This window comes from Mesocricetus auratus, unplaced genomic scaffold (assembly GCF_017639785.1).
Source record: "Mesocricetus auratus isolate SY011 unplaced genomic scaffold, BCM_Maur_2.0 Super-Scaffold_100011, whole genome shotgun sequence".
Lineage (NCBI taxonomy): Eukaryota > Metazoa > Chordata > Mammalia > Rodentia > Cricetidae > Mesocricetus > Mesocricetus auratus.
In genome coordinates this window covers 11,680,399-11,708,074 of record NW_024429195.1, presented here as the reverse complement: position 1 = coordinate 11,708,074, position 27,676 = coordinate 11,680,399, and the positions used below count along the sequence as shown (strand labels likewise).

At 45.6% G+C, this 27,676-nt stretch overlaps 1 protein-coding gene across 1 annotated transcript in view; it reads right to left on the bottom strand.

Moving 5' to 3' along the window:
• Nucleotides 1-23,021, bottom strand: part of Frem2 (FRAS1 related extracellular matrix 2) — a 131,591-nt gene extending 108,570 nt beyond the window's left edge. Inside the window, exons 1-2 of the mRNA XM_040754431.1 lie at nt 17,756-23,021; nt 11,475-11,564 (exon numbers count right to left, since the gene is read on the bottom strand). Of these exons, the coding sequence (XP_040610365.1) occupies nt 11,475-11,564; nt 17,756-22,955 (5,290 nt within the window). The 5' untranslated portion in view covers nt 22,956-23,021. The remainder of the gene's footprint in view (nt 1-11,474; nt 11,565-17,755) is intronic.
• Between the last annotated feature and the right edge of the window lie 4,655 nt (nt 23,022-27,676).

Below are 27,676 nucleotides of genomic sequence, written 5' to 3'. Positions count from 1 at the left end.
AAGCGAATAAAATGTTAGAGAGTCAAGGTGCCCATATGACCCTTGAGGAAGGACTAGATATGGTAGAACCTAGTTGAGCAATCTACAATTCCCAGACTTTTCTCATACAAGGTCTTAATCATAGTCACACACATACTGATATAACTACTGTGTAATCAATCTAAGACCAACAGAGACTCACCAAAGTGGACAGCTTTTAAAAGGAGTTCATTCTCAGACACGTTTGCTTTATCATATGATTTAGGGACACTGTGTATTTAGGAAATTCTCCACTACAAAATGCTTTGATGATCCGTTGTTTTTTGCTTCTGCCAGCATGATCTTTGTTTCCCTGTAACATGACTAGGAAGCCTGTGTCACTTTTTCTCATAGATGTGTGCTCTGGCCAGGTGCACATAGGGAAGGGACATGCAGCAGCTTCTGACCAAAGTGAAGCAAGGAAAGGGAGGTACAATCAGTCCATTAAGATGAAGGCATGCACTCATCCTTAATGGCATCTGAGACATTCCCATACGCTTATTATAGCAACCAGCTTACATGCTGAAACATCAAGAAATGAATTCTTTTTTCCCATAAATACACAAGTATTTCCCAAACATACACAAGTAAGAGGAACAATTCCATTTCATTAAAAAATGAGACAGCCGGACACAGCGTAACAGTCCATGCAAAGTGGGTCTGGGGGAATGGCTCAGTAACAAAGAACACTCCCCAAGGACATAGGTTCAATTCCCAGTACCCACATAGTGGTTTACAACCATCCATACTTCCAGTCCATTGGCTATGAATAGTGAGTTCCATCTGACTTTATCTATAAATACATATACTGGCCATATGAAAATCTCTCCCATTTTGTAAAGTTAAAAACAATTTGAATCCAGGTGGTTGTGGCACACACCTTTAATCCCAGCACTTGGGAGGCAAAGGCAGGTGGATCTCTATGAGTTCAAGGCCAACCTGGTCTACAGAGCGAGTTCCAGGACAGCTAGGGCTACACGGAGAAATCCTGTCTTGAAAAACCAAAAGCCAAAAAAACCAACTAACCAACCAAACAAACAAACAGTTTGGATGTAATCACCTTAGGAGAGTTGAGAATGGATCTTAGCATCATGATAAGACAGAGCATTGACATTACTGTTTTACCTTTCCTACCTAAGGCATCTGATTGGTCTAATAAAAAGCCAAACATCCAATAGCAAGGGAGGAGGTCCAGGCAGGACTTCTGGGCAGGGGGAGTAAGGAGGAGGAGGAATTTAGGCTGAGGGACAGATGGAAAAAGAAGAGAGACACCATCCGTCCAGACCCAGAGTGTTTCCTGGAAACAGGAAATGATAGAAAGGTAAAAAGCCCTGAAACAAAATGAGGATAAATAGAAACAGGTTAAATTAAGTTAAAAGGAGCTAGTGGGACAAGCCTCAAGCTAAGGCTGAGCATTCATAATTAACACGTCTCTGTGTCTTTATTTGGGAGCTGGTTGGCAGCCCAAAGAAAGTACTGATTACACCATTATTTTAAGCAGTTTACATCTTCTTGGTCACAAAATCAATATGCTCACAATGGAAACAGTAGTCAGGGAATTAAGTGGGAATGGAGCTCATCAGAAATCAAGTTAGGTAAAACTGGCTACATTTAGGGTCTAGGTGGATATTAATAGTGCACCAAAATGACGTTGAGGTCTATAGAGTAAGAAAAGGTTTGAGAAAACAGTTTCTTAAATGCAGTTTTGTATGTTTTATGGCCACAATGCAATGTCCTCAGTTTTTAGCCATTTCTGCACAAAAGGAAGAGAATTACGGGAACACAAATTATGGGAGCCTATATTCCTCCTCCTAGTCTCCTGCCTCCTGGGTTTCTAAAGTCCTCTGACCAGTTTCATGGCTTCTCTTTAGTTTCTGAAGTGGCTTTTCCAGAACACTCTTTTCAGGGTGCTGACCAACTCAGAGCTGCCTAAGTCGAGTGAGGGGAGCAGGTGGCATCACCCAGACAGGGTGACTTTCTCTGCTCAAGAATCCAGCACAGAAGGCAGGGCCCCCATCTAAGGAATGTTGCCAGAGTGGGACAAAGAGAATTGTGGCCAGGGTTCCTTCATCCAAGGGTGTTATTTTCTGAGCTTAGATCAAACTTGGTGTGAAGAACAAAGAACTACTTAAAAAAAAAAACTAAACACAGCTCTGTAATTATCTCTCAACCTTTTTTTAGTTTCTTTGTTCAAATGATGCTAAAACTAGTATACCATTTTTTATATTAAATGGTAATTAGCTATAACTGAATAATTCATTTTGGAAAGTTCCCCTGGCAACATTGTTAGGATTCTAAATGTAAATAAGCTGAAGGTACACTGCTTTCTTAACATTAAAAGGCTGCTTAGATAGAGCCACTTGGCAAGTGTTGTTTTTTTTAACTACAAAACTCAAAGACAAATTAGTAAATTAATCATTTTAGTAAATTTATGGTATCTGTTCCAAAACAGAATGCTGGTAATAAAAAGTTCCTTCTCCTTTATATCTATATTTTAGCCCTAAGGAAATATACATTAAAAAAATGAGTCTTCATGTGGGCAGAAAGGACAAAATCGCAAATGCTTTATGTGTGTGTTTTACTTACTCGTAATTTTTCCACCAAGTTCAAGCTCAGCACATATTAATTTCCCTCATTTGCACGGAGGAGTAAGTATGCCACTTTGTTTCTCTGACCTCATCGGGATTTCAGAGACAAATGGCTTCCACGATTAGAAGGCAAAAACTTTATCATTGCAGCTGATAAGTAAAATTCATTTATTACCCAGTCTTTACTTATAAAAACCTCATGATTACAATATTTTAAATACTGGTAAGTTGTCTTCTAATCTCAGGAAAATAATTACTGCAGTGCTCATTACAAGGGGTCAAAGGGTTCCTCATTCTATAAATCGTTCCAGAGGCAACACTTGGCTTTTGGAAGACTGTGCTAAGTACATGGTACACGACACTTTCTCTTCAGTAACCTTAGGAGAAAACTTCATAGACTGCATTCTTCTCGCTGTTTACATTTATGAATAGTCTCAACTGTGCATTTGTCTCAGTGGCCTTCTCTTTGCAACATTCACTAATATCTGTCACTACAGTGACTACATGTCCTAATAACCCAGCACTAGGGAGGCTGAGGAGGAAGGACCATACGGTTAAGACCAATGCGGTCTACATAATGACAGCTTGCCTCAGGAAACAAAAACCCGAACTGAGAGAGAGCGAGTAGGAAGTGAGGGAGAGGGGAAAGAGAGAAGCCCCCCAAGTCCTCGGGGAAGGGACAGCTGCTGGACAGCAGCACTCTCTGCACACTCCCTCCGGGGAACTGAGGTGTACAAATGGCATCCTTTCTGGGCATTTTCTCACTCACTCTTTTTTCAGAAGAACCCAGGAGCTGCTCACTATTCTACACCCCTTTACAATTGCAACTGAGACCAGGCAAGTTGGAGATGCTTGGCTCAGGGTCAGGTCTCCAGGGATGGAAAGGGTCCCAACCAGCATCTGTTACAACTCCCTCCCACCTACTTCCCAGAAGACTAGATAAGGCAGAGAAGCACAATTAATGGCTAGCCTTCATACGGACTTCAGCTGGGTGGGACTTCTCGAAAACCGGTATGCCCAAACCACCTGAGCTGCAACCCGACTGTATCAGGGCCCTCCAGTCTACCTCATCTTGGTCATTGTCCACGGACTGTGAAACCCAGAATTATGCTCACATCTCACTCCTTCCTTTCTCTGAATCAAAACTGTGGGAAGACTAGCCTCTCATCTCTATGTCTTGTTTTGTTTAGAAACAGGGTATCACTTTGTAGTGGCCTGGAACTCACAGTGTAGATCAGGCTGGCCTCCAGCTCACAGAGATCATCTGCCTCTGTTTCCTGAGTGCTGGCGTGTACCAACATGCCTGGCCCTCTCAACCCCGGGCCACATGTGTCTCACCACCTCAGCTTTCAGCAGGCTCACACTATCCCCTACTGCTCTTGTGTCAGTTCCCTGTAGCTGGAGGACTGGCTTGTGCAAACTGGGACATGTTACCTGCGCTTTAAAATGATTGCTGGACTTCCTCCGTCCTTATGGCGTACCTAATCACGTGAGTGAGTGCACCATGGTCTATAGCGCAGCTTGAAAGCCTTATCACAGGCCTCTCTCTCTCTCTCTCTCCCTCCCTCCCTTCTCTCTCTCTCTCTCTCTCTCTCTCTCTCTCTCTCTCTCTCTCTCTCTCTCTCTGTGCACACGTGTCTGTCTGTCTGTCTGTCTGTCTGTCTGTGTCTCTCTCTCTCTCTCTCTCTCTGCTCAGGCAAGCAGGCACTCTTCTGCTGAGCTAAGCACCAGCCCTCAGACCTTAGCATGTGGTGCTCTTTCTCCCTTTTCTTCTTGCAGGAGCTTGATCTCATCCCACGCCTAAGTTTACACAGAGATACCTTTCCTCCCAACTGCATTGCTATCTCCTAATCTCCAGAATGTTTTGTCTGTTGCTTTATCCTTGGGATTGATCCGAGGTCAAAGATCAATCTATTTATTTATATTTATACTATAGTATATATGTTCATATTTATAAATCTATTGTTTCCCCACATTCCAGTAAATACCCGAAGCATCCTGGGAATGTCAAAAGCATTTGTTGACTGATTCAACAAATAAATAATGACTTGTTATAGCAAATAAGTCTAACCACAGAAACTCCAACCTTTCTCCTCTATCACACTTGGTTTTTGTTTTTGTTTTTTTTGGCTACATTTCTTTGACTCTACAAAATGTAGAATAACACTGATTACTATGGAAAATAGTCTTCCCTTTGCCTCAGCCACACAGGACAAGCTTACAAGATACAGAATAAGATAGCACTGAGTTTTAGAACATGTACCACAAATAAATATTTAGTTTGATATTATGGTATTTTGATCAGTTGTGAAAGGAAGATTTGCTTAGCTTCTAAAAGGGGCTATTAATTCCTTCGGGTGTAAATATGGATTCATGTTAAGTCTCTCTGTAGGGATCCAATCTCTACCAACAGTCTCATGATGTAAGAAAAGTAACACCCAGACTAAAGCCAAGCGTGTACCAACATGCTGTGGACTGCGGGGGTGAACGCAAAGACAGCTGATAGAACTTGAATTGCACAGAAGAGTTGCTTCTGCCATGGATGCAGAGCAGGTGTATTGCTAGAGCTATGCCTTGAAGGCGACACCTCACCGGAGATGGACTTTTGAGGACCTGAACTATCCTAACTGCTCAAAGAATAAAGCAGGGCTCACAAACATTAGCCACCTTAGCCAATGCCCTTCCCAAGGTCTATACTCAGTGGAGCCTGTATCCTGTCCGCACTGCAGGCCTTTGCCTCAAGTGCTTGGCATCGCTTCACCGTCTCGTAGTTAAGACTCTGGCTCCCCACCCTCCCTCTGCTTCTCCCGTCCTCAGCCTCTGACTTGACTATCGGCAACACTGTCTTTCTCTCTCAGCTTACTGTCAAGATGGTCTCTGAATGCTTCTTCTCACAACCCTCATTTTCCTACAGTTTATAACATATGTTTTAACCCTTTCTCTAGATTCAAGCTAATTATCAATAATTACTTTGCCTCCAGTTTTGAAGTGACAGCCTGCTTGAAGTCAAAACTTACATTCCTTCTGTCTAGAATGAAGACATTCCCATGACCCTTTTGTATTTGATTATTTAATTTGTCAAATGCTGAACAAAAACTTGAAAGCCTTGACCTTAACTGACATTTCATAGACAGAAACGACTGTGACTTCCTGTAATATCTCAAGGCACTATTTATATCTTTCAATAGCTCATGAATTAAAGATCTGGGTGGACGGGAATTTGGCCACCGTAAAGTCAAAGACACCACCACCAACAGTAACAGAAAAGGATCTGGCTGGGGACCAGACACACTGTAATAGCCAACACAGATTAATACTATGTCTGCTGTCCAGTTCCAGTGCCAGGAATGGCAGGCAGAGCCGAGTTAGACCGCATGACTTGGCACTTGGAAGAAGTGACAAACCCAAACCAGTTTCATAGAGTAAAAGTAAGATTCCTCTCACGTTGCTTATCAAGCCAGGAGATCACATAGCCTAATCTTAGGCTCATCAAGACACATTCTAGGGAGATGTAGTTCGGTAGCAGAGCACAAGTCTGACCCATCCCGCAGAATCCCCATTGTCTTCCAAGACCATCTCAGACAAGTGGCTGAGATCTTTGAAAGTTAAAACAAAGAATAACAACAAAATAAGTTTAAAACTGATGATATATTACCATTCTAATGAGCATACTGGGCATACTTTACAGAAAGACAGCCTTCTGTTTCTCTAACTGTTGTCTCATGTCCACTCAAAATAAAAACTGGAGTCACCAAAGCAGAAAAGAACTTGCCAAAAATTATGGGCTGGCTTTAAAAATTCAGTAATATAGAAAATGCTTATTTCTCTTTAAATTATGGTTTTGCCATTTTGTTTTGCTTTTTCAAGACAGGGCTTCTCTATGTAGCCTTGACTGTCCTGTCACTTACTCTATAGAACAGCAGGCTGGTCTCAAACTTACAGAGATCCGCCTGCCTCTGCCTCCCGAATGCTGGGATTAAAGGCATGTGACACCACTGCCTGGGGTCTCTTTAAATTTTAAGTTGTGGAATTGTTTACACAATATACCCCAAACTGCTCCCCCTCTCCCAGATTTAAATGCCTCTTTAAGAATAGTGTCCAGAACTCTAAACAGGGGCTTTTTCCAATCTACATTTCACTGACGATTTCAAAGTAGTCTCCACAGTAGCTGGTTTCCTGTGCTTATAAACGTGGGGGCTTAGGTAAGAATCTTTGTTGGTGCCATAGGGATTTAAGTTAAAGCTAGGATAAGGGAACGTTCTTACAGAATGCCAAGGTTCCACCAGAAACTGCTCCAGGAGCTTCCCTTGGGGTACTGTTTAATCACTCCTTGCATAAAATCATAGGGCTCTACCTTCATTTGTTGCTTAATTCATTTTAACACATTTGTCCTATGTGTGCCATGTGTTCGACTCTGAGTAGGTCCTGGAACAAAAGGTTAGTTTTGAAGATATTCTTTGTGTATGGATAGAGACCAACCTCATGATGTAATTGTCACAATAGGACATTCCTGCCATGACTAAAGTAAAGGATATAAAGCACGAAGAAGGCCATGGCTAACTTCCTAAACATGGTACAGGGGACAGACTTGGAAAGGAAGTGACATTTGAGCTGGTGCTGAAGAGAGATTAACAATCATTAGGGCTGAGGGTGGGACATACCTGAAATAGTTACTTGAAACTGGCTTTCACATTACAATAAACGGCTTGAGTTGTTCCTTGGAGAGAAAATTACAAAGGTCCCTAAACCACTTTTAGGTGAGAATACACTGTGCTTAAATAGTTAAACCACAGTCACCGGGAAAAGGGCTATAAAGTTGAGAACTGTAGGATATCTGAAGTATTTTAGAATAAAAATTAACAATCTAGAAGATACTCTGTATTGGACTCTATTTTTGTTGTTGTTTGTTTTGAGACTGGTTTTCTCTGTGCAGCCCTGGCTGACCTGGAACCCACTCTGCAGACCAGGCTGGCTGGGAACTCACAGAGTTTTGCCTGCTTCAGCTTCCGGAGTGCTGGGACTAAAGGCGTGTACCACCACTGCCCTTCCTGACCGCTCAGTATGTAGAGCAGAGGTCAGTGAGTCTCTGCTTTCTTCTGCCTGTCAGGAACAGTGGGGAAGCCACCGGTTTTTACTGTCTGGCAAAAGAACCTGGGCGTCAGTTCAGCCTCTATTTGTCTACTGGGGTTCACCTGAAGAGGTTAGTTTCCCATTTCTGTGACTCAGTTTCCTTACTCTTCCAATTAGGAATGATAGTTTTGCTGTTGTTATTGTACTAAGCTCAGAGGGATGAGAGCAAAACTGCATGGGCAACAATAAATCATGCTGAAGGGTGAAAGTGTAGTTGAGAGATTTCTGAGATCTAAGGATTTCATGTGTTCTACAGTACACCATGTAGAGAAACGCTTATTTCTCTGGTAACTTAAGTTCTGGAATTGTTCATGTACTGTACTGACTACTGCTTTTTTGTTTCTAAAAATGCTCCATTAAGAATAGGAATAAGAACTCTGAACTGGGCTACTGTATTAAGTTATAACACAGCAGAGACCTCCTGGGGTAAAACCCAACATTATCCACTTCTCACTAATTGTCCCTCAAAGTGCTCCAAACCCTAAAATGCAAGGAGTGTGTCCCAGGAACCATCCCTTGAATGGTGAATGGTCACCCATTCATGACCACATTGTAACAGGAGAATCCTGTGACCTGCCAGGTTCTAACCAAACTAATCAGAAGCAAACGCTCTTAGGCTTCTACTTTCAACCAATTCTTCCTTTCCTTCTTCTTTTTCTGCTTGTTGTTCTTCTTGTTCTTGTTCTTGTTCTTCCATCCTTCCTTCCTCCTTCCTCCCTTCTTCTTCCTCTTTTCTTCTTCTTCCTCCTCTTCCTCTTCCTCTTCCTCCTCCTCCTCTTCTTTCTTCTTTCTTCTTCTTCTTTTCTTCTTCTTCTTCTTCTTCTTCTTCTTCTTCTTCTTCTTCTTCTTCTTCTTCTTCTTCTTCTTCTCCTTCTTCTTCCTCTTCTTCTTCCTCTTCCTCTTCTCTTTTTATTCCTTCTTCTCCTTCTCCTTCTTCTTCTTCCCGAGACAGGGTTTCTCTGTAGCCTGTCCTGGAACTCACAAAAGTAGACCAGACTGGCTTTGAACTCACAGAAATCTGCCTGTCTTTGCCTCCCAAGTACTAAGATTAAAGGCATGTATCACCAATGCCCGGCTTTTTCTCCCATTCTTGATCCTTGATGTAACGTAATATTTTACTTATTTATTTATTTTGAAGCAGGGTTTCTCTGCAAAATCCTGGCTGCCTTGGAACACACTCTGTAGATGAGGCTGGCCTCAAACTCATGAGATGTACCTGCCTCTGCCTCCTGAGGCAGGGATTAAAGGCATGTGAAAATACTGCCCAGCAGTAACATTTTATTTTTAGGAAGATCCAAGGATTAAGTTTGAGCTAGAAATTTGCTTAGCTAGTCACCATTCTAAAAATAGTCCTGTGGGTTTGAAGATGATGACTTCAGCAGGTTAGAAAGAGGCTTGAACATTTAAAGTCCTAATCTTACACAATGGTGTTTGACAGTTGTCCAGATGTGAGCAAGCTACTGGAAGGTGTTCACACTTCGAAGATGACTTAAAGGTGGCAAATCTTCTACGTGTGAAGTAGAGGATCACTATGGCTAATACTTTGTATGCCTTAGCAGGACTCAATGCCTCATCCAAATGGCAGATCCTTCGCAAGATAACATAACACCAAGCTTAAAAATCAGGTGGACTCAATTCTAAGTACACATACCACTTCCTATTTTTTTGATCATGTAGATTCCTGTTTATTCTGTCAAAAGGAACTTTTCTTACAGCAAGGAGTTTCAGGTACATTTTATTTAATAACCCTTTGCCAGGATCTAGCCTAGCCCTACAGCTAATGAATGCTACACCTGTGGAAAGGAAGGCATAGACAGATAGCTCTAAAATAATCTGCCTATGTTAAACTGAAGCCAAAGGAACTCCTGGAATGATTTCATTCCCATTTTCATAACCATAAAGACCATCTCCAAAAGCCCCGCCACGTCCTCAGAAACCTAAACATAAACCCAACCTCTATAACCAGGCATCCTTACTGTTTATCTCAAAATGATAGACAATACGATGCTTTCCAAAGTTTGAGGACACTTTTAAGGAAAATTTTCCATCCCACCTAGCCAAAACTGTGTGGAATAGAATAATTATGGGTGTATATATAAATGTGGTGACAGAACATTTTGAAAGTAAAGGCTGGTTTTTTTTTTTACGGATTTATCTTAGTTCATGTGCATGAGTGCTTTGCTTGCACGTATATACGTGTATCACATGTGCACAGGGTCCTAGGAGCTCAGAAGGACGCAAGGAGGGCATTGGATCCTCTGGAACTAGAGGTACAGGTGGTTGTGAGCTGTCCTGAGGGTGCTGGGAACCCATCCCCGTTCTCTGCAGGAGCAGGTAGCGCTCTCAGCTGCTGAACCATCTCCCTACTTGTGAGCCATGGGATTTTTATCGTAATGTTTTGTTTTTTGTAATTTTAAGACAGAAAATTTGGGTTCATTGAGGCTTGTTCGGGCCTTGTTTTCACAATTTCTTTTGGCACGATTTTGCCTTCGAGCAGCAGGCTTCAGGAAGTACACTGGTTTTAGTTTGTCAGTTGGTTTTCCTTTCTTAGGATTTTGTTCCTTACTGAGATTCCTTTGCCAGTGTGTCAAATACTAAACTATGACTTGGTTCCTTTCAAACATAGGCATTAGCTATATTAAGCCTCAGATTTGAAACAGGAATCAAATAACTCTGCCTAAGTTGGGAAACCTTCTTTTGCCTTTCTGGTATGCATATAATAGACATCACATTCAGACACCTGGTCATGTTGTATCCAATGGTATTTTAAACAAGGGCATGTTATGCTTCAGTGGATATGGAGGGTGAGAAGCATCTCCTTTTGAGGTAGACAACCTAACAGTATGCCATTATTTTAAAAGTGTCACAAGGAAACAGACTCAGACCTAGTCTGAGGGAGTCCTCCTCTCTATACTCTCCCTAACATGTTGGTTTCTTTCTTGGAACTTCCTGTGTCCTGTTTGTATAAGATAGACGCTTGGTGAGACTAAGTGGCTTTCCAGGAGGACACCCAACAATAAAAACATCTTTCTACTGTATCCAGAACTGGCTAGATGTTTCCAGGTCTGTTTGCAGGGTGAGAAGGAAGAGTCATTGGGAACAGAAGAGTCCCTGAGCAGGTCTGGGAAGGGCTGGTGGCAATAAAACTTCTTGTCTAAGAAGCTTAGACAGAAAGGCACATACCAGTTTCTACAGTGTTCTTCAAACCTGGCCAAGGAAAGCTTTTCGCTAGACCAACTCATAAAACTCCGCCAAACTAAGATCAGTATACACCCTGATATTGGGGCAATGAGACCATGTTTATTTGTCACAGAATTCTGGTTGAGTAGAGGCAGTACCCAAAGGGATACTGTTTGGGGGACCCACCAGGGCAGGCACAGGCTAGATTCCAGCATCTTCCTGATGCCTGAGTAACCTGAACAACTGGGCAGAGGTACCCTATTCATACAGATCTCTCCCTCCTCCTCCTCCTCCTCTCTTTCTGTCACTGTCTCTGTTATGAATCACAAGACAGAAACAATATGACATTTACCAGTATCCACTAAAGAATGGAATTCTGTCAGATTGAAACGATTAAACCTTTTATAGCAGACACAAAATTCACTCTGCATAAAAGCAAATGAGCACAAAGTAATACCTGATAAAGATTCCTTGTAGCAATATAGTCAAAGAGCAACCAAAATAAACAAAATTAAAAGGCCTCCGGCAGTTTAACCTCCCAGAGAGTGGAATACTTACCGTCGTCTTCCACTATGAAATGGAACATATCACTTGTGGCATTAGCTCTCTCTCTTAAGACATAGCATATTTTCAGGTCATCAATGTCAGCTAAAAAACAACCAAAAGGCAAGGTGATTAATTACTGTATCAAAACTGATGGCTTGAGGTTACAATAAATCCTATTGGCTATTATGTTTCTGAAGACATGTTTAGCTCCCCTCTCAGGGGAAACGGTGCTTCATTCTCTATCACTGCCCCCCTAATGCCAGCTGTCCTGTAGAAATCTGACCCTCACACAGAAAAATAGAGGGCCAGACTTAGATTACAATAATAGCAAGGTGGTGTCCCTTCCCACAGAGGAGCGGCTATCTAAATACGGCGTGCCAGGCTCCATGACAGGTGGAAAGGAGGATATTTTGAGGCATGGCAGATTTCCTGGGCCTCTTGAAGTCCATGCTTTGCCTCCCTTGTAGAGTGAGTTCTACAGGAAGCCAAAGGGAGGGGCAGGGGTTCTCTTGCCTGGTGTAGTCACCTTAGCTGTCATGGTACAGCAGGCAGCTCTAAAGCTGTTGTGCATGACAGGGGGTTTAGCACCCCCTTCACTGCGTCCAAGCCTACCAAACTCATGTGCATCAATCTGTTGACATTAGTAACATACATAAAAATCATCCACTTTACCAGCTCCTCTCCTTAATACCACACATACGATTTAATGAAAGAGAAGACACCATTCTGTCCTGTGATCCTTAAAACACCCCTCTTTGAGCTGTGCCGGTGAGTTTCTAAGGTTACGCAATGTCAGAATGTAGCCAGAGAACACCGTCAACAGGTTGGTGATATTTGCCTGTCTCCTGCGTGTTTGTGGTCTTCCTAATTCTAAAAGCTCTGTTGGGTTTGTGCTATCGAGTTCACAGGGACGGCAAACGAAAGAACAGCGTGAGAAAGTTGTCTTCAGTGAGTGCAGCACTTGGAGTAGGCTCGTTCTGCCACAGATCTCTGACTCTTTCCTTAGGAGACGTGACATGTGGACTGTACCCTGCCTCGCAGCGTTGAAAGAAGACACACTTACAAAGAGACATCCCTGGCAATGGAACGTCTGCTTTTTAGTGCACAGGACAAGTGCAAATGTCCTGCCCCCCCCCGTAATACTTTATTTCTGCCACAATGTCTCACACGTTTCCTAGTGTTTGTATCAATCCGCACAGGCTTCTTTCCTAGAAGGTGAAACACTTCTGAAGTTTGTTTCCCCACCATCTTTATATGCCAGGTCCTCTGTTGAAGGTCTCACAGCCAGCAAATGCTCTCATGAGTCTTAACTTGAAATGAAAGAGCTGAGTGGCCTCACCCACTCACCTGCCTCTTCGCCTTAACCTGGAGCAAGTCTCTGCGAGGCTAAGAGGCACACACGGCCCCGGCACCACCCTGCAAGCCCCTGCACAGCTCTATACAGCCCCGGCACCACCCTGCAAGCCCCTGCACAGCTCTATACAGCCCCGGCACCACCCTGCAAGCCCCTGCACAGCTCTATACAGCCCCTGCACCACCCTGCAAGCCCCTGCACAGCTCTATACAGCCCTGCACCACCCTGCAAGCCCCTGCACAGCTCTATACAGCCCCGGCACCACCCTGCAAGCCCCTGCACAGCTCTCTATACAGCCCTGCACCACCCTGCAAGCCCCTGCACAGCTCTATACAGCCCCGGCACCACCCTGCAAGCCCCTGCACAGCTCTATACAGCCCCGGCACCACCCTGCACAGCCCTTCCCGGACCTGTTTACTTGTTTATCAGGAAGGAGTGGTGAGAACCCTGCTGACCATGTGTCCCTATTGTGCCCACCATATCTGCAGCCGTGAGAACTTCTTTAACCTTCTCGCCCGCTCTAAAATTTTAAATGAAAAATCTGAAGACATGGCTTAGCAATAATAATAATAATAATAGTTCCACTGATGATGCTGCTGATAGGAGGCTGGAGAGATGACTCAGATGCTCGTGCTAAGGACCATTGTCCAGTTTCCAGCACCTGTAGTCATCGTAATTCCAGTTACAGATGATCCACTAATGACCTCCTTGGGCACTGCATGCGTGTGGATGACATACATGCAGGCAAAACATATATGCATGCAATAAAATCAGTCAAAGCAAAAGTTTGCAATTCGTTAAAAAAAAAAAAACGGAGCTCAGGCAGGGCTGGAGAGATGGCTCAGCAGGTAAGAGCACTGAATGCTGTTGCAGAGGACACAGACTCGATTCCCAGCACCCAGAGTGACTCACAGCCTCTGGAACCCCTGTTCAGAGGAGCTGATGACCTTTTCTGATCTCCTCAGGGACCAGGTACACATCCAGCAAATAGACATTCAGGCAAAACACTCATACAATAAAAATAAAGAAGCTGGGCAGTGTTGGCGTACTAGGGAGGCAGAGGCAGGTGGATCTCTGAGTTAGAGGCTAGTCTGGTCTACAAGTGAGTTCTAGGACAGCAAGGGCTGTCTCAAAAAAAAAAACAAAATATTTATATAGCACGTGTCAATTTTTTCAGAAAAAAAATATAGCATTAAGAGAGAATTTCATTGAAATAAATAACCACTTCAAAGCTTATCACTTTCCCTATAACTCTGGAAGACCCTTGATGACAATGCTGTTATTCTAAAGGTACATCTAAAAAACAAATTGTAAATGTCCATCAACAGTACCTCCATTAAGTGGAAAGAGGACACAATAATTAAGATAGCTGAAATATTATAACAATAGTCTAAGAATTAGACTTTCTTCCAATTGCTATATTTGATATATTTATTTCATGGATCTACACAGCCATTCCAAAGTTTCTATTTTAGGTAAACACCCTTGGTAATCACAGCTGGTACAAATGGAGGGGGACTTCATGCCTTTCTGAAAGCGATTAACAAAATATCCCACAAAAATATCAGTATGTGCTCATTACTTGTTTTTATTTTATGTACATGAGTGCTTTGCCTGCTTGCACCAGGGCACACTGCATACTTGCCTGGTACCCAAGGAGGCCAGAAGAAGTATCTGATCTCCTGATGCTTGCCTGGTACCCAAAGAGGCCAGAAGAAGTATCTGATCTCCTGATGCTTGCCTGGTACCCAAGGAGGCCAGAAGAAGTATCTGATCTCCTGATGCTTGCCTGGTACCCAAAGAGGCCAGACGAAGGTATCTGATCTCCTGATGCTTGCCTGGTACCCAAAGAGGCCAGAAGAAGTATCTGATCTCCTGATGCTTGCCTGGTACCCAAAGAAGCCAGAAGAAGTATCTGATCTCCTGATGCTTGCCTGGTACCCAAAGAGGCCAGAAGAAGTATCTGATCTCCTGATGCTTGCCTGGTACCCAAAGAGGCCAGAAGAAGGTATCTGATCTCCTGATGCTTGCCTGGTACCCAAAGAGGCCAGAAGAAGGTATCTGATCTCCTGCATGCTTGCCTGGTACCCAAAGAAGCCAGAAGAAGTATCTGATCTCCTGATGCTTGCCTGGTACCCAAAGAGGCCAGAAGAAGTATCTGATCTCCTGATGCTTGCCTGGTACCCAAAGAGGCCAGAAGAAGGTATCTGATCTCCTGCATGCTTGCCTGGTACCCGAAGAAGCCAGAAGAAGGTATCTGATCTCCTGATGCTTGCCTGGTACCCGAAGAAGCCAGAAGAAGGTATCTGATCTCCTGATGCTTGCCTGGTACCCAAAGAGGCCAGAAGAAGGTATCTGATCTCCCGAAACTGGAGTTACACTCAGCCGTGAGCTGCAGTGTGGGTGCTGGCATCCAAAGCTGGGTCCTCTGCAAGAGCAGCCAGCGCTCTTCCCTGCTGAGCCGTCTCTGCAGCCCCACTATGTACTCATTGTAGAGAAGGAGGAGAGTCTAGGTACTTGAGACGAGTGTTTAGACCTGGGAGCAAGCTGTTTGTTTTTTTATATTAATATCACTATCATTATCATTTTGGATTCTCCAGACAGGGTTTCTCTGTGTAGCATTGACTGTGCTGGAACTCGCTCTATAGACCACGCTGGCCTCCCAAGTGCTGGGATTAAAGCTATGTGCCACCACTACTGAAGAGATTATTTTACCCTATTTTTTATATTTTTTGTTTTTTGTTTTTTTTCAAAAGACAGGGTTTTTCTGTAGCTTTGGAGAGCCTGTCCTGGAACTCACTCTGCAGACCAGGATGGCCTCAACCGAACCTATGTTTTAATGCCCAACTGGGTGGGATATGCCACATCATTATAATTTTATGTTTTAAAGATGGTGGTGCACACCTTTAATCCCCACACCTGGGAGGCAGAGGCAGGTGGATCTATCTCAGTGAGTTCAAGGGCAGGGACACATTGTGAACCTTTCTTGACAATGCATTTACGTAAGCCTTTGAAAAAAAATGAAATGTCTCTCAAGGGCTAATCAACAGATTGAATAACCTCTCTGGCCACCTTTGCTAAAAGCTTTCAGCTCCATCAAAATTCATTTTCACTTCTTCTCTCTTCATGATAAAGCAAAACTAAAAACAGGCGACTGCTCAGGCCCAACACTCTCTCATTTCCCTCCTGGAGGCACAGCCAGCTGTGAAGGAGCCCTCTGCATCATTAACCACTTATCTAATCTCCATAAATAACCGCTGTGAACCAAACTCCAGCCTCAACTTGTTCAAATGAGTGCTGTGTGATTAAATATCAGAAGTGCTCCTCGGCAGAGTCTGCCTTTGTATTAGAATGGGATGGGTTCTTTCAAAATGCAATTTTCAAAACTGCAATATTTATAACAAAGTGTAACTACAATTACAAGGATGATAAAATTTAATCGTGATTACTGTGCCAAAGCAAAACAAAACAAAATGCCCACAATAAAATAGCACAATTTTAGGGTTCACTCTATGAGGAATAATTTGGAGGTACTTTTGAGCTGTTGAATTTGGCCTGTAGAATCTAAAAGAAAGCATTAGCTTATCTTCTTCCATTTTTAAAACAAACAAACAAACAAAAAACACCATGAAAACACATTGGTTTGGGGTTGCGGGGGGAGAAAAAATGCTTTCTGATCTCCACAGATCTTCGGTCCTTCCCATGAAAACACACCAGCCTAACACTGCAGAAAACTCTGCTGGGTTGGCATGACACTCTCACAGTCTGGGGTTTTCCTGTCCCTGCAGGCCCGAGATATATGCAGGCTCTCAGCCAAGAAGAGGCTGGAGTGTGAAGCTGTTTGCCAGCATCGACCAGAAATGGAGATCCCTTCTACACAGCATCCACGTCTATTAAAGTGTTTGTTGTCTAAGCGCAGAACACTGTAGCAGGAAAAGAACACCCCCACTGGGATGTCCTGGGGTTACACTCTATCCCCCCCCCTCCCCAGAGCCTACAGGGGCAGGTCCAGTTTCTACTCTGGTGCTGGGAGATTTTCCCGAAAGCAACACAAATCCCTTTGTAATGAAAGTGGCCAGGTCTGAGAACAGAGCCTTAACCTCCCAGCAAGCTCTGAATGGTTCCTCCCTTCCTGCTCAGAGTCACTCTGCAGAGGTCCCCTGCCCTCCTTTCCATCTGACCTCATCAGAGCCTGCTGCCTCAAGGAACACAGGTGCTTCAGGCAAGGGGGGGCCTGACACTTGGCACGGGAAAGAGTAGAGGACAGCTGGTTTTCAGAGTCCCGGACCAATAGGAAACTCTCCAGTAAATGAATATCGTCTTTTAGTTACAAAATTCCCAATAGTCTCAGCAAGTACCAACCCAGTCTTCTAAAATAAAATTAAAAAATTGAAGTAATATGCATTTAAAGGTACTGTGTTTGAATGCATATGGATAATGACAACCAGGTAATTTGTACTGCATATCTCTATGGCACTGAAATGCTTCAAGGACTATGTGCAGCCTACAACACAGAGGATGGCAAGAAAGTTGGTAAAACAGCATCGCAAAATCAGCCTCTGTCATAAACTGGTAAAACAGCATCATGGAATCAGCCTCTGACATAAACTGGTAAAACAGCATCATGGAATCAGCCTCTGTCATAAACCCCCAGATCCTCATTCTCACCTCATCAGCGTGTCTTGCCATAGCCACAGAACCTTTACACTCCCTGTGACAAAAGGTCTCTCCAATGCAACACACAGCAAAGTGAGTATTTTCCCAGGGCTGTGGGTATCTATGCCCTCTCCTCCCCGTCTCCTTCCCTCTTTTCCCTTTCCTCCCTCTTCCCTTTAGCTCAATCTTGATGCTCTGCTTGCAAATTTTAGCGACAGGTTCATTCCCAAGAAATAAAGCCTAGCACGAGCTTTGGTTGTAAGGAGAGAGAAGCAGAACGTACCTTGGGTAAACTGTGTGATGCTGTGGTTACCTTGGCCCAGGTTTAGGAGGTAACCATGTTGGGGAACTTCTGTCACAATGAACCTGAGAGAAAAATGTAGGCTGTCTCTGTCCTCCACTTTCAGGATTTTGCTTGTGATCATGAACCCCAAGTGGCCAGTGGCCAGAGTACGAAGCGTAGAAGCTCCTTTGTTCACCACAATTTGGGGGACACTGTTGTCAACAGCCAGCACCTGGATTTTCATTACTTGAGGTCTCCTCGTTTCAAACACTGTGTCAGGAAAAACGTAGAAGTCAGAGTGGGTGCCATCAGTCACTGTGAAGGAGAAGCTGTCTTCCGTGGACTCTGTGCCATCATGTTTGTAGCTGATTAAGTTTTCATTCAAGTCTTGCTTGGTGAAAACCATGACAGGCCTAGTATTGTTGAATAGGAGGTGCCCGTGAACAGGAACCTGGGTGACAGTGAATTTAAGGAGCCTGTCAGGAGTGTCTCTGTCTTCCACAGTGAGCTCAAAGGGAGTGATCAGCTTGCTCTCGCTTTCACTGACCACCAAGTTGTGGATGGTAACCACGGGCTTTTTGTTGTCTACATCACTGATGGAGATCCGGAATGTTCGGAAGACAGGGTTCCGTCCATCAGTGACTTGAAACTCAAAGCTGTCCATCTTGACCTCATCCTCAGCTGTATGGATGTAGTAGATTTTGTTGCCAGCCAGCTGGAGCTGAGTGAAAGAAGTGATGGACACTCCCCTTTGATCTGTGCACTCCAAGTGGCCTCTCATAGGAGCCCTGGTGATGGTGAAGACTAAGCTCTCGTCAGGGCTATTCAAGTCACTTGTGCTCAGGAGGTCGGTTGTAAGAGTGACTTTGCCACCTTCTTTCAAGGACACACCCTTACTTATCACATCAGGGAAAACAATGTCGACACTTCCAATGGACACATAAAAGTATCTATCTATAAGGGCGTTTGTCCCATCTGTCACATCAAATTTAATTAGGTCTCGAATGCCCTCTTGCCCAAAATGGACATATTGAATTAAATTTCTGTCCACTTCATCCTGGGTGAAATTCATGCCCAGAGTGATGTTTTCAAAGACACCTGTGGGTTTTCGTTTCTGTAACAAGCCGTGTCCTGGTCCATAACGAATAATATAAACCAACGATTTGTCATCAGAGTCTAAATCAGTTGCCATTAGTATTTTGTTGTTGATGACTTTGGTTTCCCCAATTTCTACTTCTAGGCCATTATTGATGGTCATCCTGGGGGTCTCGTCATCCACGGGGATGACTACAATGAGAACCACCTTCTCCACAGAGTGCTTTCCGTCTGTCAGCTTAATCACAAAACTATCTTCTTGCGTCTCAGAGTCATCATGCTCATAAATAATGCTGGAACTCTCTATAATCTGGTCCAGGGTGAAGCTTTCAACCAACACTGTGCCATTGATCAGCTGGTTCATGATGTGACCGTGCATCGGAAACCGGGTAATGGTGAAAGTTAAATCATCCCGGGGAATGTCAGCGTCTGCAGCATTGAGGATGGGCGTGTCCACCACCAGACTCATGCCTTCCATCACCATGAATTCCCTCATGAAGATTTCTGGCTGTTCATCATTGGTAGGAATGATTACAATGGAGAAAATTTGTCTCTCAGAAAAGTTAATGCCGTCAGAGCAACGGAATATAAAGCGGTCTTCCACAGGCTCCACCCCCCTGTGGACACTCTGGACATAATTAATATGCCCTTGCCTGAGATCCTTCACTGTGAAGGCACTTATGGCAATCCCAGCTCTTGACTTCTCAGAGCCTGGTGCTGGAGAAATGTTCTCTACATAGCCTGAGGTGGGCTGCATGACTATTGTGCATAAGAGGTCATCATTCAGTGAGTCCACGTCCTCAGCACTTAGATGGCTTAGGGTTATCATACTCTTGTCACCTTCCAGCACGACAAACTGCTCACCAACAGAAATTTCTGGGGCTTGGCTGTCCACAGGGAGAATGGTCACCCACACAGTAACACCTTGAATAATACTGCTGCCAATTCTCCATTCTTGAGACACATCTGACAGACTCAGGTTAAAAGAGTCTGCTTTGGGCAACAGGCCAATCTCACCACTGGTGTGGGCATAGGCAACAGAGCCCTCCAGGATGTCCCTCTGAGTGAACTGCTCAGCTGGGGCTCCATTGACCAGAATCTCCCCATACACAGGTGGATTTTCTACTAGGAAAGTCAACATTAAATCATCAGTATCCTGATAGGTCCCCTTAATGATGTTGGCAGTGACTTCAGTCGCCCCATTCTCTAAGACATCTAGATAGGACTCCAGAGTGCCAGCTGGAAGGACAGATGTGGAACCTTCGCGGTCCACTGGCCTAACGTTCACTCTGAGAGTGATGGGCACGACATGGTGCCTGTCACTGACCTCCAGGGAGCAGCTGTCAGTCACAGACTCATCCCCGTTATTTGAATAGGAGATTCTGCCATGCTTTATGTCCTCTAAATGGAAGCGACCTCCGACATGCAATGGCTGGCCGGAGATTTGCATGTGGCCATGCTTGGGGGCCTGTGTGACAGTGAAAGAGATGTGGGCCGCATCAGTGTCGACATCGTTGGCGTGCAGCTCAGTCTCGCGCAGGATGTGGTGGCCCTTCTCCTCAATGGTGAAGCCAGTGTTGACGATCTCAGGGGGCTGGTTATCCACAGGTTGCAGGTAAAGTGTGAAGGTGCCCGGAGCCACATTCCCAGCTCGATCCTCTACTTGGAATTGGAACTGTGCCACCCGAGCTGCTACCCCTAGCTCCTGACCCGGGGGCCTGTAAGCAATTTTATGGTGGTTAACCTGGGCTTGGGTAAAATGGGTTACCATGACTGAGGGATTATCAGTGAAGACCAAAGTGCCTAGCGGGGCAGGTGCGTGGTTTTCATCTGTGTCCGTGGGGGGCTGCGTCACTGTGTAGTGTAGCTCTCTGTCATCTGTGTCCAGGTCAGTGTAGTGCAGCCACTTTTTTCTCAGCGGTGTGAGCTGGGATTCTTGGACCACCATCCGAAGGGGACAGCCCCGGCCCAGTTCTGGAGGGAGGCGGTCCACGGGATGAATGCGTATCACAAACTTCTGGATGCCAGACTGATTAGGGGGGTCGTGGTTGTCTTGGACTCTGAATGAGAACTGGTCCATGACTGGCCCAGGGCTATGGGGCCCTGAGTGCCTGTAGAAGAGCCTCCCTTCTGTGATATCCTGTTGCCGCCACTCGGTCACCGTTCGCTCATAAAACAGCCCCTGCTTCTGCCACAGCCCCTGCTCTTCCCGGGGAGCATGAGTTTGGCGCAGAAGCAGGTGCCCTGTGGCTGAGAATGGTGATTCCAGCACAAACCGCAGCTGAGAGTCATCTGAGTCCATATCAGTTGCGCTCAGAGCCGTGGGTGGGACAGGCACGGTTTCGCCCTCCGCCAGCGTCAGCCCAGTGTTGGCGTTCAGGACGGGTGGCTGGTCATCCACAGGCACTAAGGTGATGGGAAACAGGAACTGGACCTGGTGCCTCCCTTCCCCATCCGACATGCGCAGGACCAGGTTGTCACTCAGTGAACCATCTCTGTCATCGTGCTGGTAGACAACCTGGCCAGCGGCCAGCTCAGCCACTGTGAAGGTCTTGGGAGCAGAGTCACTCCTGGGAGACCCTAGAACAACGAGGTGGCCATGCCGGAGCCCGGCTACCACCTCCAGGCTCACAGCTTCTAGATCATCTTCATCACTGATGACCAAGTTCTGGGGTCCACTGCCTACAGGACCGGTGAGCGGCCGGTATTGACCCTCGTAGAGAATGAGACCAGTGTTTCGTGTGACCACTGGGGCCAATGTATTCATGGGTTTCACCACAACCATGAAGGCGAAAGGGTCCGAGGCTGCTCCTTCGGGGTCCACTACCTCCAGTTCCAGTTCAAACAGACGCTCCTCGTTAGAGTCTTCTGAGGGAGGCTGGTAGGCAATCTTCAGCAAGCGCAAATCCCGCTGTGTAAAGGAGGAGAGAGGTAGGCTTCGGTCATCGGTGCTCACCAAGTAGCCCTGCCCAGGCTGGAAGGCAGAGGTGAGGTTGAAGATCAAAAGGTCCGGGTGGGATTCAGCATCCTCCGCGGCCAGCATGTCTGGGGTCAGAGCGGTCAGTACAAACTGGTCCACCTCCATCATCATCATGGCCACGAAACTGGGCTTGGGGGCGGTGTTCTCCGCTCCTCCCCGGATTCTCACAAGCACCTGGAAGTGCTCACGTTTTAAAGGCGGGCTGCCCACGGGAGCCCCTCGGGAGTGTAGCTCCACCACCATAGGCAGCCAGTCCCTGTTAGGTGAGCGACTGGGGGCTGTGTGACGGTAGCGCACTCCCAGCTCCAGGAATGCTTTGCAGTCCATCAGAAGGGTCTCCGAGGTGCCACCCTTTCTGGCCCCTCCCGGGACCTGTGGGTAGTGAAGGAGCTCTCCATAACGAGGCAAAGCGCTCAAACCGGACAAGATGCCCACGCGGCACTCCTCGGTCTCAGGCTGGTAGGCAAACTCTAAGCTCCGAGAGTCCAGGGCATTGCTGGTCCCTAGCAGCTCTTCCACGACCAGAGGTAAGTTCCGAGTCACGACTTCCAGCTGAGTGAACACCACTTCCACCTCTAAGGCCAACGGCAGGACTATCGCCCCTCCTGGGGTATCGTAGCGCAGCTGCAGCCGGACGCGGTCGCGCGAAGGGCTGCGAGCACCCAGGTGCGAGTAGCGCACCTCTCCCGGGCCGTATTCGCACGCGAAGCGCTTGGGACTCAAGCGGCCAGGCCGCTGGGCCAGCGCGTCGTTATCCAGCACGGTGACTGCGCAGCGATCCCCTGGCTGCACCTGCAGCACTAGGTCACGCAACGGATCCAGCCAGACTTCGCGACCGAAGGGCACCCGGAGCCCGCGGTTCGCCACCACTATAGCTTCCTCTGCAGGGACACCTGAAGCCCCGGAGAGACCCGGGGACAGAAGTGCTCCTCGTGGGACAGCAGGCTGTGCGGGGACGCGGCTTACCAGTGACAGGAACAGCAGCAGCAGCCTGGACGACTGTGTGGGTATCGTCTGGAAGCCGGAGGACTTGGCTGTCCTGCGCGCTCGGGTGGCCATCCCAGGAGTCCTTGTGGTGTGCAGGGTCCCGGCGGCTTTAGAGTTCCAACAGCTCACCCTGCGCATATGCAGAGCTAGTCTGGGTGCAAGCTTTCAGAGAAACCGCTGGGGAGGGCCGAAAACTCGGCGCGGCGCCTTTGGGGTCCTCCCAGTGGCAGGAGGACCAGGAGGATGGCCCAGTGCGCCGCGTGGTCCCGACCTGGAGCAGCAACCCAAGATGCTAAACACTTCCAGCGCGCCCGGGCCGTGTGGCAGGCAGGACAGTCCCTACTTCCCAGGTCCCGGGACCTCAGCCTTTGAGGGAAATCCCTCCCCTTGCACCCCTAACTCCAATTCTCCCAGGGGGCCAATCGCTGGTCCCTGAGGGAGGCCCTGAGTCCAGGGTTGGGTAGTGACTGCTGTCAATCAGCTTCCAGGCGGGGAAACTGCGCAGAGCTGAAACGAGAGAGGTGCAACAGGTTGGTTGGAACAGCGGGTGCGTGCCTGGATCTGCTTGTGGGAAGACAGATAGCCCTAGACCTGGGTCTGCGGCTCAGCCAGCACCCAGTGCGGCACTATGGACTCGGGGTTTCAGGTCTGGGGCCAAGATTAATCCATTTCGGTCCCCTTTCCCTGGTCATCGAAATCCTTCCCAGTACGGACACTTCTCGCAGAAACTTTCAAAGTGGTGGGAGCAAAGTTAAACACCTTATCGTCTGAGTTTGAATAGGAACCCAGGGCAGTTTGTGAAGACACTGGGCGTTTTCAAAAGGACAGGAGATTTAAAAACCAGACCCAGCTAGCTAGAGCAGGTTGCAACCCCCCCCCCCTTCACTGATTTCCCCATACAATGGACATGGTCCGCGGATTGGTGTTTTTTGTTCGTTAGTTTGTTATTTTTAACAAGAGCCTCCTTTCCAACCAAAGTTCACAGAGTTAAAAGGGAGGGGGATGGGGGAGGCCTTTGGAGTGTGTGAGAAATGCAGTCTGATCAGAATCTCTAGTCTTCTACCAGAGAAGTTCCAGAGAATGTAGCCCCAGGCTGTCCTCAAGCCACCGCTGGCAGATAGCTGTCACTGCAGACGCTATCCGTTCCCTTCGCGGTAATTAGACGAAGTACAAGCTAAACCCACTTGTCAACGTCGCAATTCTTTGCACGCTGAGAGAGAATTGATAAACACCCCGAGGACGAAGAAGAATTTAGATAGATCTCCGTTCAGCCAGCCCTGTCCCCTGCTCTAAGCCTGAGCGCTTCCTGCCCCCTTGCGTCGGCCGGTCAGGTTTCATCTGTATGCAGATTCCTCTTAAAAGGGTTTCTTCTCCCTGCTGCGCTCCCGAAGCCCCTCACAATCAAAATCCAGCGCTGTTTTCAGTGAATTTCTGGGCAGCCCTGCTTATCATAACGAAATATTTTCCCCCAATAACACAAAAATGACTATGAAACAAGGAATTGGGATAATGGAACAATTCCTTTTCTCTTCAATGAAACACAGAATTTGGAAAAGAGGGGTGTGTGAAGAACCCCTTTACATTTCAGTTGAAACGAAAGATGCGAGATTTAAGGAGAAATCTCCGTCATTTTAGCCCTTCCTGTGGTCAGCTTGAGTGCCTCTCTCTCAGGAGTTTTTACACAACACTAACTTCACTGGTAGATTTTGCTGGCAAATATCAGAATCTGTTCCAAGAAGCCCAGTGGCCATTGGTCTCTGAGAATCAGAAGTGGAAAGTTCTGTAAGTCTTTTTAAAAAGAGACATTTATGCAAACAAACCAGGAAAATTTAGTCAGTAGGACATTAGCCTTGCTCTGGCTGCTTTGTACTTCAATGCCTACTTACATGTCACAATTTGTTACAAAAAATAGAAAGGACAAAACCAGTACTTGAAACACATGAGAAAATTCCCATCCGACTCCTGGCCCATTTCCAGTTCTCGTGATTTAATTATTTTATGATGTATCTGCTGATTTATGGTTTCATTTGGAACTCAAATGGCCAAGGCATGAGAAAAATCCCATTTTCTGTTTGCAGACGCTTAGAGAGATATCAGGTGGGGTAGAAGGTCAGTTTCAGAAGAAGGGTCTTTCTGTAACACGTTCTAAATTCTAGTTATTGAAAAAGAAGCCAAATGGAAGCCAAATGTCCTTATTCAGGTGTGCGTGCGTGCGTGCGTGCGTGCGTGCGTGTGTGTGTGTGTGTGTGTGTGTGTGTGTGTGTGTTTTCTTGACCTGACTCAGAGCCACAGCCCAACCCCTGATGGTTTCCAGTGGCTCCAGGCTTTTTCCTTCCTTCCTTTTAAAGTCCAACAATGTTTGATTTGCCAGCAGCGATAAGATCAGTATTTGAAGTATGGTCAGATGCCTCAGGGGCAGTGTTCGATATTTTGTTTCATACTAAGAGTACGGGCCCAAGTTTATTTTTAAGTGGCCTAAGGAAATCAATAACCTGGACTCTTTGTGACTTTTAATTTTAGCTTTCCTTAACTGAAGTGACGGAGTGATTCTTTGGGAACATTTTTTATTAAACATCTTTGTTTGTTTAATCAGGTAGTTAGCAATGCAGAGTTGCTTAAATATTTCTTACATTAGTGATCCTTGCTTAAAACAGTAAAATAGTACATTTTTCATTGGAAAGAAATTATTATTGATGTTTTGATGTTGAGCAGCTCAACATTAAAAGAGATCTGTTGAGGTAAGCAGGGAGATACTATTTTAAGGAAAATGTTCTTGGTCTTAAAGGTGAAAAAATGAGCTAACAAATGTGTGTTTACTTTTTTTAAGTCTCAGCTTAGTTCTTTAGCTCTTATTTCTTAAGCCTTGTACCACTTCTTATGGATAACCCAGACAAAATATTCCTTAGGATAAATTCTTAATTTTTTTTCACCTCTTAGAAAATTCACACGAAGAGTCTCTTCAAAACAACCAACTTATGTTTAATGATTGCTGAAACCCTCAAAGATTTCCGGCCTGAGGTTAAGTATCAAAGGACTGATTTCCTGGAGTACAGGAGGTGTTTAAGATGCAGGCAAGACAGTCAGCCGGAAATGCACCAGTACGAAAACGCAAAGCCAGGCTGGCACTAAAGCAGTTGGTGGTTAAATTTGGATGCTACAGTTTTCACTACAGAGTTTGTTTCTCTCTTCTCATAGTCTTCTACTGGATCTTGAGACGCCAATAGTCTCAGAGGCACTTTAAAAAATATGGTCGGCCGTCCGTAAATACCCATGGTTGATTGACTTCAGTATCCTGCCTCCAAAACCCAAGTCTGTGAATGTGTGTGTGTGTGTGTGTGTGTGTCCCTGTCAAACGGGTGTAGTGTTTGTGTATAACCTATGCACATTGTTCCACATATTTAAGTCACCTGTAATTTACTCACGGTCCCAAAGATAGGTGTGCCGTTTCGTTCACACACAAGGACCATCTGCCCGTGTTCAGCCCAGACACAAAGGGCTTCTGAGAATCCTCAGTCAGTGGTTTGTTGAAGGGACGGCTACGGGAACCCTGGATAGATGGCCAGCTGCACCTGACACAAACGAACACAGCTTTGTGCTAGGCGCTTGACGGTTCTTGGCAGCTTTATTTTTGAGCAGCTTCAAAAACATGCAGACATAAAACTGGCTGGTTTCAGAGAAGCAGAAAAGGAGAGCAAACAGAACTGGACTTACGAGTTAATCTGGGGGGGCTCCCTCCTTCCAGCCTAAGGGAGTGGCAGCAGGTGGCCTCCTGTTTCCTTAAAGTTAAATTCTGTTTCAATTCTTTTTCTGCATTCATAGGTGACCTGATATTTTGCACCTGCTCTTTACTCTTTTATTTTAATTTTATTTTGTCTTCTGTGTATGAGTGTTTTGTTTGCATGAGTGTCTACACAGCACCTTGTGCCTGGTGGTCGGATCCCCTGGGGCTTGAGTTAAAGATGGTTGTGAGCCTCCCTGTGGGCTTGAATCACATCACTGTTGTGAAAGGGTCTTAGCACAGTTTTGGTCTTGCTCATCCTTTATTTGCATTAAGATACATTCTTTCCTAAATACTCAGGAAATAATGTCTGTACATCATTCTTTAACAAGTATTTAAAGTAAAATAGCCCATATCTAGCTAGTTCACAACATCTTTGTAAGGGAACCAACAAGATTTTTCAGTTTTCTTAGCATCAATAAGCAGAAACTGACTTTGGCAGAATTAGGAAGGGATTTTTAGATATTGACTCATTCCCTTAGTTCTAGAAAGACACAGAACCAAATGCTAAGAAAACCAGCCCCAAGATGCTTCATGTGGCTAACACAGTGACCACTGCTGGTCACTGGTCTTTGCAGGTGATAACATCTAGCTTCAATGTGAACCAACTGTTCTGAAGCTGCTGCACCCTCTGTCTGGGGGCTTGGGATGTTACCACTAAGCAAACTGGTTCCTCTGTTCCTGTCACAGCAAATTCAAAGGTCCAGGCATGACTGGATTTCCAAACTTAAGTTCTAAGCCATGTAGGCATAGAGAAATGAACTTTTAGTCCCTTTGATTTCCTAATGCAGAGTGGCTTCCTGTACCACACAGTCCTACCATGGGGATTCCTTTTTCTATTTCTTTTTACTTATGTAGGTATTCTATGAGTATGAGTGATCTATCTGCATGTATGCCTGCATGCTAGGAGAAGGCATCAGATGCATTATAGATGGTTGTGTGCTGCCATGTGGTTGCTGGGAATTGAACACAGAACCTTGGAAAAGCAGTCAGTGCTCTTAACTGCTGAGCCATCTATCTCTCCAGCACTGCCACAGGGATTTATTTAGTAGTGGGAAAAGATTGTCATTCAGGGGAGCCA